A 21,082-nucleotide genomic window follows, 5' to 3' on the forward strand; every position below is an offset into this window, starting at 1 on the left:
TTGCTGTGTGCTTTGCTGTGTTGGCCTGCAGTGACTGCTTCCGTCTTGGGCAGTGAAAGGACTGGACTGAACTTTCTGCAATCTATTTTTGTGAGTTTCTTTAAGGGCTTGAGGTAGAGCTTGCCCCTGTTCAAGAAGTCTCAGGAACAGCAAAGACTTCAAGCTCGACGCCGTCTATGATGCCGTTGCCGTGTCCTGAAGGCACCGCAGAGGGCACCGCCGCACTGCGACCCTGGTCTCACCGACGCTCTCACCGTGACCCATGGGCACCGCACTCCGCACCGACGCCGTGGTATCCCCAACACAGCTCCACGCCGGAATCGACGCCGCTGCTTGTACCGTGGTTCGAGATTCGCTTGTAAAGTTATACGACGCACCACCCTCATCCCACACCACAGCCATGGCCTGCCGGTGCCATCGACTCCAGTTCGTCAGCCAATGACTGCACTTCAGCACAGACGACGACGCTGCTTGCACCGTAACGAGCACCGCCTTCATCTCACACCGCAACCCTGGTCTCACGACGACGCCATCTGACGCCGCCACCGCACCGCGACCTGAGGGCACTGCCTGCCGCACCGGAGCACTCGACGCCAGCCGACGCCACCACTCCTGACCCCATCAGAGAGGAGATCGACCTGCAACGCGTGTGACTTAGAGGACCCCGACGACTCCTGCACTGACCTCCGGAACCGATGCCTGCGGATGCCGTGTGTTTGGAAGCTCAACGAGACGTCATCGACACCCTCCATTTCTGAAAGGTACTGTTTGCGGGTCTTCCTGACACCCTAGCTGGCTTGCGACGCCACGGTCAGCCAGAACAGTTTGGATTTGTTTGCTCAAGACGCCGTGAAAGCTCTAGACGGAGCTATTGACATCAAGGAACTGTTTTACAAAGTTATTTTGATAAATGAAGATTTTTAAGCACTGTATTGTGGATTTTTATCGTTTTGGTCTTGTCTTAAGTATATAAAAATATTGGATATTTTTCTAAACTGGTGTGGTGTCCGTTTGTAGTGCTTACACTGTATTACTGTTGGTTATGTGCATATGCTTTGCACACTGCCTCCAAGATAAGCCTGACTGCTCATGCCAAGAAGGTGAGCAGGGGTTATTTACCCTTACTAGGAAGAAGGTATCCCTATTTGGACAAAGGTGCAAGCCCTTGCCAACTAGAGACCCCCATTTCTAACAAGATTTAATCGGCGCAGGAGCGGACGGTGATGTCTTGTGATCGAATGATGTTGGCGAGCAGTTTCATGTATATGTTGAAAGGAGTGGGGCAGAGGGATGATCCCTGTGAGACTCCGCCTATCAGTTTCTTGGTCTCTGATGTGAAGGATGGCATCCTGACCCTTTGGTTTCTTCCCTTGAGGAAGCAACAGATCCATTTGAGAGCAGATCCTTGTATTTCAATCTAGCAGAGTCTTCTGATGAGGGTGTTATGGGAGACTGTGTTGAAGGCAGCAAAGAGGTCGAGCAGGATAAGGGCCGCTGTTTCTCCACAGTTCTTGATGTTTCAAATGTCATCGGTGGCTGCAATGAGTGGCGTTTCGGTGCTGTGCTGCTTTCTGAATCCTGATTGTGTGTTGTCTAGAAGATGATGAAGTTCGAGTTGGTTGCGAGTTGCTTGTTGATGATCTTCTCAATCACTTTGGCATGAATAGGGTACTAGGGAGATGGGTCGGAAGTTGCTCTGTTGATTCAGTTCAGCTGTGGGCTTCGAGGAGGGTGTTGATTGCTGCAAGTTTCCATTGATCCGGGAAAGTGGAGGATGTGATGGAGGTGTTGATGATACGGTTGAGGGTGGTACTGATTTGTGATCTCTCAAAGTTGTAGCTGTGGTTGGGGGTAGAAGTGCGGCATGGGTCCATCAGGGTCCCTGAGTAGATGGTCCGCATGATTGCCACTGTCGTTTCTGGTAAGGGTTGGTCAAGTGGTCTTCCTGGTTGTTGGTGGGTAGGTTAGCAATGAGATCTCAGGGGTTGGTATGCGAAGTTGCTGTAGGCTCAATAAATCCACTCGCCCGCTCGCATTTGAGAGTCAGGTTCAAGAAGGACAAGCTATATTTAGGTCCTACTCGCCCTATCTGGGGAGTAGGAAGACAAACTGACACTTGACCTCTGCCTCTGAAAGCAGAGGAAATGTGACAAGATGGTAAGATTTAAAGGCATCTTTACTGCTCACAAAGTTAATGAGCAATAAAAATGCTTTTAAATCTTGTTAACTTGTCACATTTGCTCAGCTTTCAGAGTCAGAGGTCAAGTGCATTTGTTAGGTCGAGTAGATGTTTCACGTTACTAGACCTGCAGGTCTAGTGCAATTTTTATGATTTTTCGAGACCTGAAATGGCATGGGGAAGTTGTATTTGATGCTGTTGCTTGTGGTGGTGAAGAGGTTCAGTGTGTGTCTTGCTGTGTGTGTTGGTTCTGTGACAAGCTGGGCAAGTCCGATGTTGCTCAAGCTTTCCAGGAGTGCTGTGGAGCAGGGGTCGTTTTGGTCTTCCAGGTGAAAGTTGAGATCACCGAGGAGAATGCAGGCTCTGGAGTCGATGGTGAGCGGAGCAACGAAGCTGCTGATTAGGATGGTAAAGATGGTTTGTGGTCGGTAGGCAAGAGTTCCCAGCTCCAATACCTAAGGGCAGAGCTGGAAAGCAAGAAATAGCCACAGTTTGCCCAAGCAGAGAAGAGAAGCGATAAGGAGGACTGATAGCCCAGCACTCTTCTACACAAGGAATCCAAAGTGGAGAGAAGTGAACCTGACTCTCTGTGGGTGCGACAAGTGATGTCTGCTATTACACAGACGAGAGACAATCAGACCACTAAAATGTGGACAGGAGCACAACATCAGAGATAGGCAAAGACAGACCAGGATCTAAAGTGATTACGTGAAACTATGTTATGTTGCAGATAAAGTATTATAAAGCTATATACATGATTCGCCAAGAAACAAGGCAGGGACCCTGTTTACTATTGTTGTAGTTGTTTGGATAAGTACATTTGGCCGAAAAAGCCACATCATGACAGTGTGAAAGAGTTGTGAACTGATACAATATACTGAAGGCGCACTGATACAACTAAGCACTGTGTCGCCAATTAATATTGAAAAACAATTGTTTAAGATACTCATTTTTCTGTAAAACACTAACATTGTTTAAAAAAACAAACTAAATAGCTTTCTCACCTGAACGCTTTGTAGTTCCACATGTTATCAGTACACACTTTACTTTATTTGTATGTTTTATTATATAGTATGTCAGGTACGAGGTTCACATATGTACAGAACTAAATACGAGGAGTCCTGATAATTATGGCTGAGAATCAGCTGTGCCACAATCAATAGCACACTCTGATCCCCCTGGTCCAATGCCTGTTTTAGGGGGCTCCTTCTGGAGGTTGATAAACACTACCAGCGGCGTCAAGAGAGGTTTTAAATCATTGTCCAAACATGACTACACACAAATGGTGCTGCCAATCGAATCTCCCAAATCCATCCACACCTGTATTTATCCGACAACCCTGGAGTATCATTGGAAGCACTCTGCATCCATCATCTGGCCAAACGGTATGATGAACTCACGCAAATGGACAAGACACCCACTTCCCTTTCCAAATGGCATCGGAGTTTGCCCTGGCAGCCAGGCCACTTTTACTATGTGTGTTGGGAGTGTGGATTACAAGACAGCAAAGCAAGAAGTTCACAAGAAGGAACAGTTTACACCAGAGGTGCTACTCCCACCACTGGTGCCGCAAGGAGTCCATGGCCATCAGGCTGTTCCTTTCCACCCTGCACCAGGGGCAGCAGCATTCCCTCTGGACTGCAGCGTTAGCTGCACCATGTCCTTCCACTGCTCCTCTGAGATCTGCATGGCCCACGTTGGGACCCCCAGAGATGGCAGCTGGATTCCTGCCATGGTCTTCTTAACCAGCTCCACGTGCGCTGCAATAAAAAATAAAACAAAATTAGCATACAGTCCCCCAAATCTTGAATGGCGTTCTTGAGGGGCTGCCTATTTTAGCTGAACTACACAGCTCTCATACTGCTGCCCTCCTTGGTTTACACAGGTAGCGAACGCCATCAAGCAGGCCAAGCTCAGAGAATTACAAGACTAGCTGCAACATTACAGGATATGAAGGCAGTCCTAACACCGGAAACTAGATCATTAGCACTGGTTATATTTCTATATTAGAGAAAACGGTTTAAGTCTACAAGCAGGTAGGATGCAAGGTGGTCAAAACCACCGTCCTCATTCACTACTTCACACACAAGCCTTACCTATTCCACTCTCACACTCATCCCTGAAAAGTGGAACACTACATTTGTAACTTCCAGAAAAATAGCGATATCTGATCTGTGATCATCCTATACCTTTAATCAGTTACGTTACTCTAGCTTATTTTTACTCATCTTTTTTTAAAGATATTTCTTTTAGTCGGTGTAAGGCAGGACTTTGAGCTAACTCAGTAACACTACAGGCTACACCATGAGCATGACCTACACCTGTGCAGACGCCCGAGCCAACTCAGTAACACTACAGGCTACACCATGAACATGACCTACACCTGTGCACAGACGCTCGAGTCAACTCAGCAACATTAAAGGGTACACCATGAACCTGTGCACAGTCGCTCGTGCCAACACAAGCTACACCATGAACATGACCTACACCTGTGCACAGACGCTCATGCCAACTCAGTAACACTGTGGGCTATACCATGACTCCGTTCTTGATCTGTGCACAGGTGCTCATGCTAACTCAGAATACTCTAGGCTACACCATGACCCTGTTCCACACCTGTGTACAGATGCTCGTGCTAACTCAGTAACACTATGGGCTGCACCATAAACCCGTTCTAGATCTGTGCACAGGTGCTTGTGCTAACTCGGACCACAACGGGCTACACTATGACCCCAGTCTATACCGGAGCACGAGCGCTCGTGCTAACTCACTAACACTCTGGGCTACACCATGACCCCAGTCTATACGTGTGCACAGTAGAGTGTGCTAACTCAGTACACTGTGGGCTACACCATGACCCCGTTGAACACCTGTGCACACACAGGCGCTCGTGCTAACTCAGTAACACTGTGGGCTATACCATGACCCCGCTTGAAACCTGTGCACAGGCGCTTGCCCCAACTCAATAACACTGTGGCTACACCATGACCCCATTCTACACCTGTGCACACACAGGCAATCGTGCTAACTCAGTAACAGTACAGGCTACACTACGACCCTGTGCACAGGCGCTCGTGCTAACTCAGTAACACTGGGGGCTACACCATGAGACCGTTCCACACCTGTTCACAGGCGCTCATGCTAACTCAGTATACTGTACACCACGACCCCATTTTACAGCTGTGCACAGTAGTGTGTGCTAACTCAGTAACACTGTGGGCTACACCATGACCCCGTTCTCGATCTGTGCACAGGTGTTTGTGCTAACTCAGTACACAACAGACTACACCATGACCACAGTCTATACCGGAGCACGAGCGCTCATGCTAACCCAGTAACACTGTGGGCCACACCAGGACCCTGTTCTACGCCTGTGCACAGGTGCTCATGCTAACTCTGTATACTGCAGACTACACCAGGACCCTGTTCCACACCTGTGTACAGTAGAGTGTGCTAACTCAGTAACACTACGGGCTACACCATGACCCAGTTCTACACCTGTGCACAGGTGCTTGTGCTAACTCGGACCACAACGGGCTACACTATGACCCCAGTCTATACCTGTGCACAGTAGAGTGTGCTAACTCAGTACACTGTGGGCTACACCATGACCCCGTTCTACACCTGTGCACAGGCGCTCGCCCGAACTCAGTATACTGTGGGCTACACCATGACCCAGTTAAACACATGTGCGCACAGGCGCTCGTGCTAACTCCATACACTATGTGCTTGATCATGATCCCCTCCTACAGCTGTGCACAGAAGCTTCTGCTAACTAAGCAACACTACGGGCTACACCATGACCATGTTCTAGACCTGTGCACAGGAGCTTGTGCTAAGTCAGTAACACTACGGGCTACACCATGACCCCGTTCTACACCTGTGCACAAGCACATGACCCAGTTACACTACAGGCTACACCACGACCCCGTTCTAAACCTGTGTATAGGTGCTTGTGCTAACAGTGCTTGATGCACGCTGTCCTTATGTTTGTACTATCCATTACTGACACAGCGCTTGCAGTGCGCTATCCTCAGGTCTGTAGTATCCATTACTAACACTGTGCTGTCTGCGCACTGTCCTGGGGTCTGCAGTATCCATTAATGACACTGTGTGGACTGCGCGCTATATTCGCATATGTAGCATCCATTACTGACACTGTGCTTGGAGCGTGCTGTCCTCTGGTCATAGTATCCATTACTTGCACAGTGCTGGAGGCACACTATCCTCACGTTTGTATTATCCATTACTGACACTGTGCTGGCTCTGTGTTATCCTCGCGTCTGTAGTATTCATTACTGTCATAGGTACTGGCTGCGCACTGTCCAAGTGTCTGTCTTATCGATTACTGACAGTGCTGGATGCACGCTGTCCACGCGTCTGTAGGATCCATTACTGACACTATGCTGACTGCGCGCTGTCCATGCGTCTGTAGGATCCATTACTGACAATGTGCTGGCTGTGGGCTGTCAACGTGTCTGTACTATCGATTACTGACAGAGTGCTGGCTGCGCGCTGTCCTCGGGTCTGTATTCATTACAACTAAGAATCCTACTGCAGTGAAGCCCTTCTACGGTCTCCTTACTAGCCTGCAGGAGGTAATGAATCTTGAAATATTACAATAATGGATACTACCGATGGATGACATTACTACACAGCAGGCACTAAGGGAATCACTCACCGTGACATGCCTCTTGTCTGTCGAAGCCCGCTCTCAGGCATAGTCTGAGTATCATAGTTTTCTGCTTATAAATGAGTAATTCCCACCTTTCCAAACCATTTTCCCTCTGGGGAAATCCCATCTAGTGATACAGTTAAAACAGTAACCCGTCATGCTATGCCCACCTACTGGAAGAGTTGTGACACTCCAGGTACCTATCATCTCCTTACCCTCCCTCCCCCTCCAAAAATCTCAGGCGTGTAAGGAGAGGTCTAGTCAATCTGAATACTGGTGACCCAAACAAATCTTCTTACACTCAGCTTTTGGGACTTCAAAGATACAATAATTTTAAAAGCTAGAGAAGTCTCTTGGGGCATCAGCAGTGGTTCCAACAGTGACTCAGATAAATGACTTACTTCCACATTCTGTCATTAAATGAGCCACAGCTGCAGACACTCCTCCACAGAGGTCTCCTCCAGCACTGGCACTCAATCCATACCTGGCATGTGCACAGTGCACACAGCACCACAAGTCAGCACACGCACACATTTTACACGTCTGTGGTTTCACACAACATGGGCCTGGTCTCTAAATACACTCATTAATTCTTGTAGGTGAAAGATCTCTCAAAGGGGAGCAGAGTGGAAGTGTGCTCTGAAATACACCCACATGACCTACGTAGTGGTGCTACATAGGAACGCTTACATGGAATAGGTGCAGCTTAAAGTAGGGATGGAGGAATTACAGCAAATGGTAGCGGGAAGGATGCGCAGAACACTAGAGCAGGAAGAGTGAAAAATACGCAGAATACCAGAGCAGGAAGAAGGAGCTGGACCCACGAGTCAGTACAGGAGAGATTTGAAGAAAAAAAAGGCCAAGGGGATGAAAATGTGTCCAGCCTTCTCCAGGGGTCTGGGGAAGCGTAGAGAGAGAGTAGGCAGCACAGACATGAAGTGTCCGAGCCTGCTGCGTGCATGGTGTCAGGCAGCACTGCCGGTGGAGGTTACCTGCATCCATGGGAATGGAGGTCGGAGTATCGGTGGCGGAGGCTTCCACTGTGTCCTCGTCATCACTGTCAACAGGAGGGTCCGGGAGGTGAAGCCTCATCTCCTGTGGAAACAGAAGCACCAGTGTCAGCACAGCATGCACACACACAGACTCTTTGTCAGCAGGCCTCGTCCACTGGGCTGCAGGTCACACTATGCTTCTGTCCACCACAGCCCGGGGCGACAAGCAAAGCCACTACTGATCTCTTGACTTTGATTGCACAAAGTTTGAGGGCCTTGTTCACATCCACTGTTTCCATGAGGCACAGGGTCAAGACTGATTTGCATATGGCTGGGTTCAAACTAGAACGGCATGGTGAGCAAAAAAACGATGGATTTAGGCCCAGATCTCTGTACTGGGGTGAACGTATGACATTGTTCTGCATTCTGTCCATCAACTATTGTTTTTGCACATCCACTTACACACAGATCCCTTCTCTTCAGTGACAAAGCCTTTCTAGGTGTGCTGTTTACATTGTGTTCTGTAGATGATGTTTAAAAAGATAACTCTGTATTTTGTCAGCACGTGCGGCGTTTTCTTTTACGGTTGCCATTATAAAATGTTGATGTGAAATTGTATGTGCCTGAAATCTGAGCGCCTGCTTGGGTGATGATTTCTACTGGTCACCATCACAAAAACATAACCGTAAAACGAATGGTACAACTGAAAAGTTTGGTTTGCCATATGGCTTTCCTCTCTCGTCATGGTGCGCGCACATCGCACACCACTCGCCAGCCACCCTGCTTTCGCGCCTCAATGCTCCTCCCCCTCCCCCACCACAGAGCGCGTCTCGCGGCTCCTTCCTGTATGCGAGGCTCGCCGGGGTCGCGCTGGTCTCTCTCTTGCCTTCTCGACAGTGCCCCCTCCATGTGCACTGGTATCTGTCCTCCTGTCATTGGACCCCTTCCCCCATTGTCACTTCACGATCAGCAGTGTTTGGCATCTTACAGAGACTGCATCCTGTTCTCGTCTTTGTTAACAGCAGCTGACATCTGTCGTTTGTCTTTTTACTCCTTTACTGACTGCACACTGTGCATTGTCGGTCTCTGTTTATCCAGTATTGACAGTACCCTTTCTGTTAGTCCGTTTCTCTTGTGACAGCACCCTTCAGATCAGTCTCTGTGCTTTCGAAAGTGACTGCATTTTGACCACAGGTTCTTCCTGGACATTGCTTTTGCTTCCTGTTATAGAAGTAGCACCAGCACAATGTCCCCGGGGCCATTCCTTCAACTGTAATTGGATCCTTTGCATCAACCTCTATTCAGCCTAGAGCGACTCAGTCATCTCAAACTGTATTTATTTCTCTTATAGTGACTGCGTCCCATGACTTGCCCTCTGGTCCTATTAATCTTAAACTACTCCATCTGCATCATTCACCCTGTACTCACTCTCTACTCTATACATGTTTTGCTTTCTCCTAGAGTACCTCATCCTTTGCATCAGCATCTACTCCTACATTGACTGCACCCTGCGCATCAGTCCCTGATCGCCCTGTAGTGCCTCAGTCTTGTGCTCGTCTTGCATTCTCGGAGAGCACAGCACCCATTGCTCTGATAGTGACTGCACCCTGTGCCTTGGTGTCTGCTCCATCTTTCGTGACTGCCTGACGTCTTGCGTCATCTTCCACCTGCAGCCGCAGCACCACGCGGGGCATCTGTTTTATTTCTCCTATTGAGATCTAGCATGAAGCAGTGGTCTATTTCACACCTGCAGTGATGGTTCTCCGCGCATTATTACATGCTTATTCAACAATGTCTGGCTCTATGCAGCATGTCTTTATACATCCTATAGCACCTCAATCCTGGGCAGGGGCAACATTCGACCCTGTAGTGATTCTCTCCCTGCACCTGGAAAACTGTTAGAGGACCAATTCGCCAAGTCATTTTCGTGTTTAAGTTCAATTTGCACACATAGCCCCCATTTACAAAGAAAGGATGGAAAGGACCTCCGTTCTTAGCTTTTCTACTATTTGGAATTCACAAACGTTTCTAGGAGTGTGCCTGGAAAGCTGTACCATACACGTTTCCAGGCGTACTCTGGGAGGTCACGCGACATTCCCGGTGAGATCCTATTCTTATGACAGGAAGTTCTCCACAGTACAGAGCTCTGAACCAGGGGAATAAGATACTCTGTGCAAATTCACTTTTTATTTTATTTTAGGAGAAAATATTTTTCCGTCTGGAGAAACTCCTTTAGAAATGGCTTGGTTGGGGTAAAATTTCCATGCTTTCCAAAGCGGAAATGCAATTGAAAAGGGTTTGTGAAAACAGACAATTCTACATGTTAGTGGACATTACAAAGGTGAGCACAGCTTGGAGTGCCCTACTTCTTGACTGGAATTTACAAGCGTGGGGAACGCTCTACTGGTGGTGGAGTTCTACGCAAAAATACATATTTTGACACCTGCGTTGATTGCTTTGTAAATTCCTGGACGGCATTAGAAAGGTAGGGTGAGTGAGTGGGATTACAGGATGTTAGTGGCCTGAAGGTTTGTGGTTTATCGCATACTATTCTTGCACTCATTTTCATCCTGAAACAAGCATTGGCACAGCCAATAGGTCTCGCCTTTGGGACCTTATAAGTATTAAGCCATGCAACAGTTGTTGCACTAAGGATATTGTGCTGCATAACTAAATACTTATAAGGTCCCAAAAGCGAGACCTATTGGCTATGCCAATGCTTGTTTTGCATTTGTCACCCCGAGTGGGTCCTGTGCTCTCCATGCCACTGGAATCAAGCTATCCTGGCTGAAGAGGGGAGAAACCCCGAAACCGATCCTAGGATGCTTGTTTCCAGTCCAGGGAGAACCTTGGCAATTGTTGTTTTTGCCTAAGATTTCAGAAGCGTGTTAAAATGACAGCACTCTCTTCCGCTCAGATGTCATCACTGTAAGGTTAACTTCGAACACAAGAAACAGTCCCTACCTAATGAAGCTAATTTGCAACGTCTCTTAATAAACTTTCGCTCATTAATCAAACATAAAAACGAGAATTTTGAGATTCTAACTGATAAACAGCATGATGCTATGTCTCTAACAGAAATGTGGCTAGATGCTCTACCACAAGGATTTGTGATAGGATCGTCCAAAGCAAAGAGGAGGAATAGCGATAATATACAAACTATCTTTGAAATGCTGCATCAAAGTGACCAATCTTGAAAACTGCGAGGCCTTATCTGTTACCCTCTCTGCAGCAGAGATCATACGATAGCAGGTTTTTTAATTTATTGTCCACCAGGTCCCGCGTCACAATTTATATCTAGCCCTGTATAGAATATGTTTCAGCCAGCATTACACTATAACAATGTGTTAATCTTCGGTGATCTTAACTTGCACTTTGAGAATTCCAATTTAGAAGCACAATCTCTAAGTCAGGAGCTCATGTCCCTGCTGTTTTTATTATTTATAATATTGTTTATATAGTATAACTCTATGCAGCTCAGGTCTCCTGAAAGTGTTATGTCCATGTGCTGATCACCAGATTGGAGTCAGTACAATTGTTGAATTTATCGATTTCGTTCATACTTAATGACACCTAGAAGGACTTTTCTTGTCTGCAAGAAGGTGGCGGAGCAGAAGCACTATCACTTAATGAGGCAGAACGAGTAGCAAGTGGTGGTAGGCTTAGTTTACACAAATTAGAGAGCGTGTGCTTAGAACTGACTGTTTGGCCATTACACACTCTTCAAGTATTCCAGTCACAAAGGTGGGACCATCTAGTTAGTACATCTGCAGATGTTCAGCAAAAAACTGGTTTCTGGTGTGGATTCCGGTAATAAAATCTTATCAATGTCTTGAAACGACTACAAGATGCAGCTAAAATGTACAATATTTGAGTGGTTCGGTTAGAGAAGGTGAGCTTGCTGCCATCGGACATCTGTGTGGACAGGAGGCTTACTTGAATGAAACCCTGAATGTACTTGTTTTTTAAAATTCTAATTCACTACCCAAAACATCATTGAAATCAGGATAGGAATAATTCAGTTTAGTTTAATGGGGATTAAAAATCCAGCAATTAGATCGGAGATTCTAGGATTACGCGCAGGCCTTGGTCCATAGGGACTTGTCCTGGGTGGAAGAGTGGAAATCAGGGGCCCTGGAATTTGGAGACAGTTAAGAACAACTCAGGCTACATTCTTCCTACAAGACCTCTGTAACTGAAACTTTCAAGTCAAACTTTATGCCAAGAGCTCACCCAGAATGGGATTATCAATTGGGCGGATGTCTTTACAGTTCTCCCAAGGATTAATTAAAAGGATACTGCTTGGGGACGAAAGTATACTTGTATAAAGTGTATGCAATATTGAAATGTTAACAGAGCCTCTACAACAGTAGCTTGTCATTTTGAATTGCCTTTTGAGTTAATTACGTGTGGTTCAATGCATGTTGAATGTTTGAAGGTCATTCTGCCTAGCCGAGTTTGCACTCTCAGCTGCCACAGTGTACACCCCCAGTGGATTTATTCATTTCATGAGTGGCCCCCGACACGACTCTGTAAGCGAACCAATGCATGATGGTGCAGTCACACCAGGATACCTGTAGTCGCTCGTGAATGTTGCTCGCCGCCTCGTCCTGAGGTCCCAGTCCCTCGTCCGTCTGCTCCAGGTGGCTGTAATCCCCCCCTCCTTCCTGGCCCGGATGGCTGTGATGCCCAAACGCACCAGACTCAGGGTCCTGGTTCAAAGGCTGGTAGAAGTAGCCACCTTCGTTCACATTATCCTCCTCTTCTTCGTTCTGCTGGTCCTCTTCCTCCTCCTCGGGTTCGTCTCCGCTCCAGTCACCCATGTTGTCCTGGAGACCCTCGGGTGGACGCTGCTCCCCTAGGTCCTCGTTTGAGTTTGGGAAGATGCGTTCTGGGCCCATGTTATCCCCCCTGGGAACCACAACTTCCATGCACAGGATGCAGGAGGCTGAAGGAAGAGAGGAAGGATAGAGATTAATTGGTTTGGGAGTGGCCAGAGGTGAACCAACAGGAGATAAAAACAGGTGTAAAATAGGGATGTTGCATGAGGCGAACAGTGAAAGGAGTGGTCAATCTCAGACCTGTTGTTAGGAGATGCCACATACAGCATTGGTTTATCTTATAAAGCGCACACACGCATAGCTGAAGACTTTATGGCGATGCCTGACAACGCAAAACAAAAACAGGCTACCCTGACAACAGCCAGGTCTGCTGCACCTTGCCCCAGTAAGACACCCTAATCTCTAACTGTACAATCGATCCCAGATCCCCTTCTGTGTGCGAGGCAAAGAGCTCGATGGGGTGAGGATAAGTGACCGGCTCTCAAAACTAGCGTGAGCAACTCTGTAAATGGTCTTTCTAGTTGTGTTCGTTTTAAAATCAATGTCTAATCCTGGAGATCAATTTTAACACGCCTACCCAGAACTAGATCACACCCTAAAAAGACGTGGGATTCAACCCAACTTTGGTCCCGGTGGCAAAACCCTAAATTTTCACAACAGCTCAAATAGTCTCTGCGTTCACACACCTTGTCAAGCTGGAAAAACTGCCACAAACGTTCTCAGTCTTCTAGGGAAACTGAAACTATCTCTTCTACCCGAAGAGCTGAGGACGAACACACAGGCCATGGCCATCTCACACCTAGACAAGGACAAAGCCGTGCTCGGGGGCTACCCAAACATACTCCAGCCCCAGATACAACCATCTTACTTTCAGCTGCACGGCCTGTCAAAGGGCCAAACAAATTGGACTACATGACACCTATGTTGGGTCGCAAGCCAACATACACTTCAAGACAACCTGCCTCAAATCCAAAGCCATTCACTTAGGACGATTCAGCTACAAAGAGAGCTAATGTGCAAAGAGGGATGGACCAGTGCTTAATGTAAGACAGTGGTTGCAGCTGGGGCCAACCAGCACTCATTGTTTGGGAAGGAGATTTATTTTATAGCATCAAACTCTGACCAATTGACAAAGGCAGAGAAGGAAGAAAAGAAACATGGGAATGACAAAGAGGGAAAGCAGGGATGGGAAAAAACACAGCACGAGTGAGACAAAGGGGTAGGGAGGTTGATTAAAGAGGTGTGAGGTTTCAGAGAGCACAGCCTTGGTATTTGGGAACGCAGACCTTCAGTACGGAACAACTTCGAGCCCCAGCATATATTCTTCTACAAATTAAGCATTGGAAAAGACAAACAGGAACAAAACTTGTGTACTATTGAATATCCCAAAAGTAAGGTCAGAAACACCGGAGCAAGCCTTTTCATGATTGACTCCTCCTAGACTAATACCGTTTTTTCTGAAAATATAGAATCAAAGGCATCCCTACGCACTTTAGAAATACATGAAGCCATACCTATTTAAAATGTACCTGTAAATCTACATATCTCTTGTCTATCATCATATAATATTGATTCTTAGGTCAGTGAATCAAGGCTTTCTCTTTGTATTTACTTTTATTTCTAAATTGCTCATGTGGTTAAGCCCGCGTTACACTAATGTATCTAATAAAATCCGATTTGGGGCAGCCCCATCTACAGGCCGTTACACTGTCCAGCCTGAAGAGGGTCACGGCCCCAGCTGCAAGGGTGAGTGGATGGATGCAAGGGTGGATGGAAGGGTGAGTGGATGGAAGGGTGAGTGGATGGAAGGGTGAGTGGATGGATGGGTAGGTGGATGGATGGGTGAGTGGAGGGATGGATGGAAGGGTGGGTGGATGGATGGAAGGGTGGAGGGATGGATGGGTGGAGGGATGGATGGGTGGAGGGATGGATGGGTGGAGGGATGGATGGAAGGGTGGAGGGATGGATGGGTGGAGGGATGGATGGGTGGATGGGTGGAGGGATGGATGGAAGGAAGGGTAGGTGGAGGGATGGATGGAAGGAAGGGTATGTGGAGGGATGGAGGGGTAGGTGAGTGGTAGGGTAGGTGAATAGGTGGGTGGAAGGGTAGGTGGGTGGGTGTAAGGATACAAGTGGGTGGCTAGGTAGATTACTTGTGCAGCGTGAGCCTAGCTACAGTTTGAATACATGTGTCTAGATTAAAGACACACCAGGCGCCACAAAACGGTCTCCCACACGCTGTTCGCGCACTGACACCGCTGCTTGACCCCGACCCTCCACAATGCTGGGATTTGTAGCCTTGTTCACCTCATTATAAGGGAGGACTACAAGTCTCAGAATTCAAAGAAGACGCCTGGCCTGGAGCAGCTCATCAGGCGTGGGCCCGGGGAGCACCGACATACCACCCTCAGCCCGGCACCCACGCTGCCTGCTGCCGGCGCCCCGCAGGCTGCTGCCCTACGCTCTCTCCCGGCCCATACCTGCCCCGGCTCCGCCGCTCACTTCCGGGTCCTCAGCTCACCCCGCCCAGCCTCGTCCGGTCACATGATACAAGTCGACCTCGAGGAGTACGCATGCGCGAACCGGACCAATAGGGAGCGAGTCCTAAAGATTGGAGTCCCTACGCTCCAACTGAGCATGCGCGAAGTGGACGAATCAGAGGTGATTATTGAAGGGGTGGAGTCAGCATCCACAGCGCATGCGCAGAGCCGAGCGGCTCTAACGAGGTCCCCTCTGGCTGGCTCCGCACCTGGGAGTTTATTCATTTATTTCATTTATTTAATGCAGTTTTATAAATCGCGATCTTTACCCAGAGTTGTGAGAGCGCTTTACAAAACAACATGGTACATTATAAAAGGTACACAAGATAGGCTGAACACGCTAAAAAGGTAAATTTATACAGTTACAGCGCACACAGGTTGCATGTTTATAGTAAGAATATAAAAGGCATCAGAGTTGGGTTAAAACGGGTAAAATACATACAAAGTTGGCCTCATGTGAGTTATAGATGGTCGTAATGGTCAAGGAATGGGTTGAGTTCTTCCAGGAAGGGCCTTTGGAGGAGGAGAGCTTTGAGGTCAGTTTCGAAGGTCCGGAAAGAGGTGGTGTGTTGTGTCTTGGGCCCTAGGCCCACATCCTGCATAACTCATGACACAGACTCGGCATGTGTGGTAACTGGAACTGGCCACGAGCACGTGCACCCGGGCCCTTTTATTAGCCGGGTCACGTCAATCGTGACGCCGGTGATGGATGGATGTGGGGTGTGTGTGTGTGCCCACTCCCATAGGGGAGTGGCTACTAAGTCAGTGCCTGGCAAAATACTAGAACGTGTCTCGCAGGACACAACATTCCTCCAAAATTTTAGTAAAACAAAAAGCTCTCTAGTCCAACCTGTAGGGAGAAATAACAATGAAATATACACCACAGGGTCCATCGGCTTTTCGGGTTAGGCCTCCAGAAGACAGCAGACCAGGACTGGCGACTCCGACTGTAGCAGGACGATCTCGGCGGGCCCTCATCATTTAACCTGTGTGATTCAGGACACAAACGCTTGCTGGGAGATGTTCGCTGCACTCTAGTAACATGCCGGTGGAAGCATGCCTTTTTGTCCCAGGTGGCTTCTTTTCGCTGACCTTCAGGATGGTATGTGGTGATTAACAACAGTTCATTAACTGGGTGCGTCAAGATCATGGTTGGAGTCCATGGTGAAAGTTCACTGGACTATTTCTGAATTGCCTGAAGTCTCTAATAGGCTGTCTTGCTGTGTCCGGTGACCGGTCGGTGGGGCAATGTCTCTTCCACCTCTCCCGCCTGGGGAGGCCCTTTGTCGGGCTTGCCACGGGACTGCTGATAGGCTGCGATGGCGCTGCGTGTGTGCTTGCTGAGGGCAGCTGCAAACCGCCGATGAGCCAGTAGCCAGTCTCAAGCACAAACCTCTAGGGTGTGTGGGTCTTGGTCAGGACATGCGCTCGCTGCCGCAGACCAGGTTAGCAGGTAGCCTCCGAGACTTCTTGTTGGCTAGTTGGGCAATAGTGTTGGACTCCAATCCATGTGTATCCGAGATGGTGTCGTAGACGCACTTGATGAGGACTGGCATGGTAGCATTGCCATTCGTGTGGTGAATCGGGACAGCGGTGGGTGACGACTTGCCTTGATGGATGCAGGCATCTGTTCTGGAGTCGATCACCTGAGGCAGGGATTGGCCAGGTACCTCCAAGTTCTCTGGGGAGGCACTTGCATTCGTGTACTTGGACTTCTTGGGCTGTTGGGACTTTGATGACGGAGGAGTGATGCATCCGCTAAGAAACGTTAGACATGAGACTTGGTTCGCGCGGGCTGTGCGGCTTACCCTCGGACTCCCGCCGTGCGGTTGCCAGTTTCTTCTCAAGTTATCCCCCTCTTCCCCTGCTGTCGCTGTGTCAGGACTCCCTCCTGTTGTAGCTTGGGTTTTCTTCATCATCCGACCCCGCCACTCACGACTTCCTCTTCTGACCTCAGCTGGTTTTCCGATTCTGGGTGTAGACCCTCCGGTCACACTTCCACATATCTTGATGAGTGCGGTATCGCGCACATGGCACTGATGACGTAGCTGCCATTGGGCTTGGACGACAGGTGGCGATGATTAACTAGGAAAGGAAGTTTCTGGATGGACGTTGTAGCCACGTGACTGCCTCTTCTGAATCTTCTCTTGCACCTTTGGCATTTGCAGTCAGGGGCAGGGATGACGTTCGACTCCAACTGCCGACACTCAGGGCTGGACGGTCTCACTGTGAAGCGATGGGAGCAACGCGGTTTGCGCTGGTGGTGGCCTACGTGTGGTTCTCCCTTGGTGCTGTCGCCAGGGCCGTCGTTCTGCCTTGGTGGCTGTCTGGTGTCTTTGGAGGTGTTCTTGGCTTGTGGTGCTACGAGTCCTCGTGCTTCTCCTCTCGTTGTCTTTGACACACCTGTGTTTGTCCAGCTCTTCTGGGTGACACAATATCCACTCTTCTGCTTCTTCTCCAGGTGCAGTAACATGCACCATGTTCAAAAAGGCCAACTGGGCCTATTAACTTCAATGGTCTCTAGACCACGCAGGCGAAACTTCAGTCGCTCTTCTCGGCTGCATGGCGAGCAGCCACTCATCTTGGGTGCTCCATCTTCAGGCAGCTTCTCAACGCTCCTACTCCGGGTGTTCCCTCTCCAGGGAATGGCTTCCACGGGCAGTAGTGAGCTAGTGGTGGCGGCTGGCCACTTGTGGTGAACGACTCTCCTCCTGTCAGCCTTGGGTCACTGACGACTCCTGCGTGAGGCAGTGTGAGGGAGGACACTGTTCAGCGTTTGGCCCGTTCCGGGCTCCGTTGCTGTTGCTCATGTGGAGATGTATGGGATCTCCCTGCTGGTTTCAGCAGTGCTTCTATCCTTTGGAGAGGTGCGCACCTGCCCGTGCTGTCAAACTTCTGGGTGCATGCGTCAGTGCACCTCGGAATCCATGGTCTCGGTCCTTTCGGATGCTCTTTTGTTCCACTTGGTGTGCCCGTTTCCTTGGCTTGCGGTGACGTCGGGTCACCACTGGGGAGTGCGTAGCAAAATCCTTCTTGCCTGCGGTGGTATCCGACAGCAACTGGGGATTTGCACGCTCTGTGCACGTTCTTCAAATGTGGGGTGTGACAGTCTTCCTCTTTCCCAAAAGTTAGGCAGCTCATTGGGGGCCTGTGGTGCCCTCAGCTTAGGATGCTCCCCTTTCAGGGAGATAGGCAGGTGCTTTCTGGTTCTCTGGTCAACGCTGCATGTTGGGGTGGACAGTCTGTGTAGTCACTCCTGACCCCTCTGTGTGCTGGTGTGGCCCTCCTGATGCTGTGGACTGTGATGCTCCTCACAGTCTTTCTCTAGGCTCTTTGTGCCTTGGCTTCCAACCACCTTCTCTTCCCATGGGGTTCTGCTTTGGAGGTCTACTGCTACTATGGGCGTGTGGTGTACTCAGCACCAGTCCTGGCTGTGTGTCTCTGAGCCAACTTCTGCCTTTTCCCTTGTGTCCCAGCTGAGAGTGCAGTTTGTCACTGTGGCCAGCAGGTGGCACTGTGGGTGCTTTCGGAGGTACCTCTGTCACTTTCCTCAGGCTGTGGGCTTTGCAGCTCCTACGGGGGGGGGCTCTGCAGTAGAGTGCCTGGGGAGTTGATGGAGCTTCTTCTGTGTTTTAATGCAGCTGTTTAGGTATGGGAGATTGGCCAGGGAGAGAAGCGCTGCTCACATTGGGTCACGTTTGTTTAACTGTTTGTGCTGTAGTGTTCACGAGAGTGCATGAGCTTTATCATGGGGGAGTTGCAGCATAGTTCTGCCTGGTTGACCATGCGCTCCTCCTTTCTTTCCTAAATGGGACGGCCGGAGGCAGGCTACTCCTGTCAGCCTCTTCCTTGGGCTCTGAGCCTTGCAGCCGAGTATACACGCACACTTGGGGTGAGAAAACAGCAGGAGGTTACGTGCGAGATAGCTTCAGGGTCCGTGCGGTATTTGACCACTATGTGGCGCTGCAGTAATCTAATCGGCCGCCGCTCTCTTCGTTGAAACTTCAGGTCGTGCTTCGATTAGAGCTGTCGACGCGGGAGGGGCGTGCAGTGCTGGGAGGCTCGTTCTAGTAACCTCGGTCGGGTGATGCATGGAATGAGTCTAGTAACTTTAGACCCTTCACTCACAGATTGCTGTTCAATGAGGTACCGGGTTTTCTTTTCTTCTTACTTGTTCTCACTGCTGCTGCTGCGGGCGAGATCGCGGGGGCGCTGCAGGTACCTCTTAACGCATGGAGAAGGGCTGGCCTGTATTTTACAGAGAGGTAGGCCGCTTCACTGGCAGTTTTTTTTTCCGGCCCTTTGCGGTGCTGCACCACCTTGCTAACACTATTGTAATCTCCCATGCGGGCGGGCAGAAGGCCGGGGCAGGCGTTTCTTCACTCGTTCACAGGTGGCAGGGCTGCAGACACTCTCACCGCCGTAGATAAGGATCTTTGGGCGCACTCCTCACTTGCATTACTATTTGCCTGAGTGCAGCAGCAGGCTTGTGCGGCGACAGTCTTAGCGTTGGACCAGCGGTCCCAGCAGAGAGGCATTAGGGGGCATTTCATGCAGGGTGGGCAACAGGCATCTCTCTCCCCAGCCGTAGCAGACTTTCCTTCAACCACGGGCCTGTGCAGTCCCGGCTGATGCCAGTACGGGTCTGTTTGCTGTGCTTGTGTGGCCCTACTGGTGTCCTGATGTAGACTCCCCCGTCGGGATAACTACGCTCAACGTGCCTCGTTAAGGGGGTGCTGCCTCTTCAGCGGTGGAGGCTACGGCAGCCCTCCTGACATCAAGTGCTGTGCTTGCCGGCTTGGGTGATATCGCCGCTGGTTACAGCTGTGGGCTAAACCGCAGGATTCTCACCTGAGGGGTTGTTCTGCGGCTTCAAACTCCTCCACAAGGCAGAATGGCCCTCTCCTCCACTCAGGGTTGCTGACTGCCACCTGCGTGGCCAAACTTGCGTGCCGCAGTCCGCTGCTGCCCTATTAGAGTGTCACGGCAGGCAGGCGACTTCCGGACATAGAGGCTAGACGCTTTCCTCTCCCCTCGCGGCATAGCCGTCTCGCTGGCAGCAGGTGTGGGGATGCCTAGGATTCAGGTAACTCTTCCCCCCAGAGTGTAGTACCCAAACATTTGATAGTTCACGCGGGGAACGACCCGCTCGTCGCCATTGCTGTGTCTTGGGCCCTAGGCCCACATCCTGCATAACCAATGACACAGACTCGGCATGTGTGGTAACTGGAACTGGCCACGAGCACGTGCACCCGGGCCCTTTTATCTCGTGACACCGGTGATGGATGGGTGTGGGGTGTGTGTGTGTGCCCACTCCCATAGGGGAGTGGCTACTAAGTCAGTGCCTGGCGAAACACTAGAACGTGTCCCGCAGGACACAACAGTGATGGTTCGGAGGGATGGGGGAAGTGAGTTCCAGATTCGCATTACCAGAGAAGGATTGAGCCATAAATCTTTCCCTTTTGAAGGGATGAGGTTCGAGCAGTGAGTTTTCCGCATTGCGTGAAGGTCCAGAGCCTCCTGAGATTTTGAGTTTATTGGCCAGATGGCGAGGGGTGGAGGTGTGCGAGGCTTTGTGGGTGATACAGGCAGTCTTGTAAATTGAGGGAGATTGGTACTGGATGGTGAATGTCTCCATAATTTCTCAAGGTTCCTCAAGTGTTTTCTTTCTTTGGAGAGGGATTTATTGAACCACGCAGCTGAAGGAGTGAGTCTTCTTTTTGCTTTGCAGTGGAGCAGCATTATCAATTACAGCTGTTAGACTGGTGAGGCTTTGGGTGGTCAGGTGGTTGACATCAGAGCAGGGGTCTAAGACTGTAAGAGAGCTCAAAGCTGTGTTGCATAAAATGTCCAGG

At 49.6% G+C, this 21,082-nt stretch overlaps 1 protein-coding gene across 2 annotated transcripts; it reads right to left on the reverse strand.

Annotated features, from left to right (window-relative positions):
- Nucleotides 1-3,221: 3,221 nt before the first annotated feature.
- MEA1 (male-enhanced antigen 1) lies at nucleotides 3,222-15,304 on the reverse strand. 2 transcript variants are annotated; one of them, XM_085610120.1, is made up of 4 exons: nucleotides 15,168-15,304; nucleotides 12,421-12,794; nucleotides 7,847-7,949; nucleotides 3,222-3,939 (listed from the first exon to the last, which is right to left on the reverse strand). In XM_085610120.1, exons 2-4 carry the CDS (start codon nucleotides 12,775-12,777, stop codon nucleotides 3,767-3,769), a joined length of 633 nt encoding a protein of 210 aa, XP_085466246.1. In that variant the 5' UTR covers nucleotides 12,778-12,794; nucleotides 15,168-15,304; the 3' UTR covers nucleotides 3,222-3,766. The 2 variants fall into 2 exon arrangements, with proteins under 2 accessions (XP_085466246.1, XP_085466247.1); XM_085610121.1 differs by having other exon boundaries at nucleotides 14,995-15,268.
- Nucleotides 15,305-21,082: the final 5,778 nt, after the last annotated feature.

The sequence above is a fragment of the Triturus cristatus genome, chromosome 6 (genome assembly GCF_964204655.1).
Source record: "Triturus cristatus chromosome 6, aTriCri1.1, whole genome shotgun sequence".
NCBI classification, from domain to species: Eukaryota; Metazoa; Chordata; class Amphibia; order Caudata; family Salamandridae; genus Triturus; species Triturus cristatus.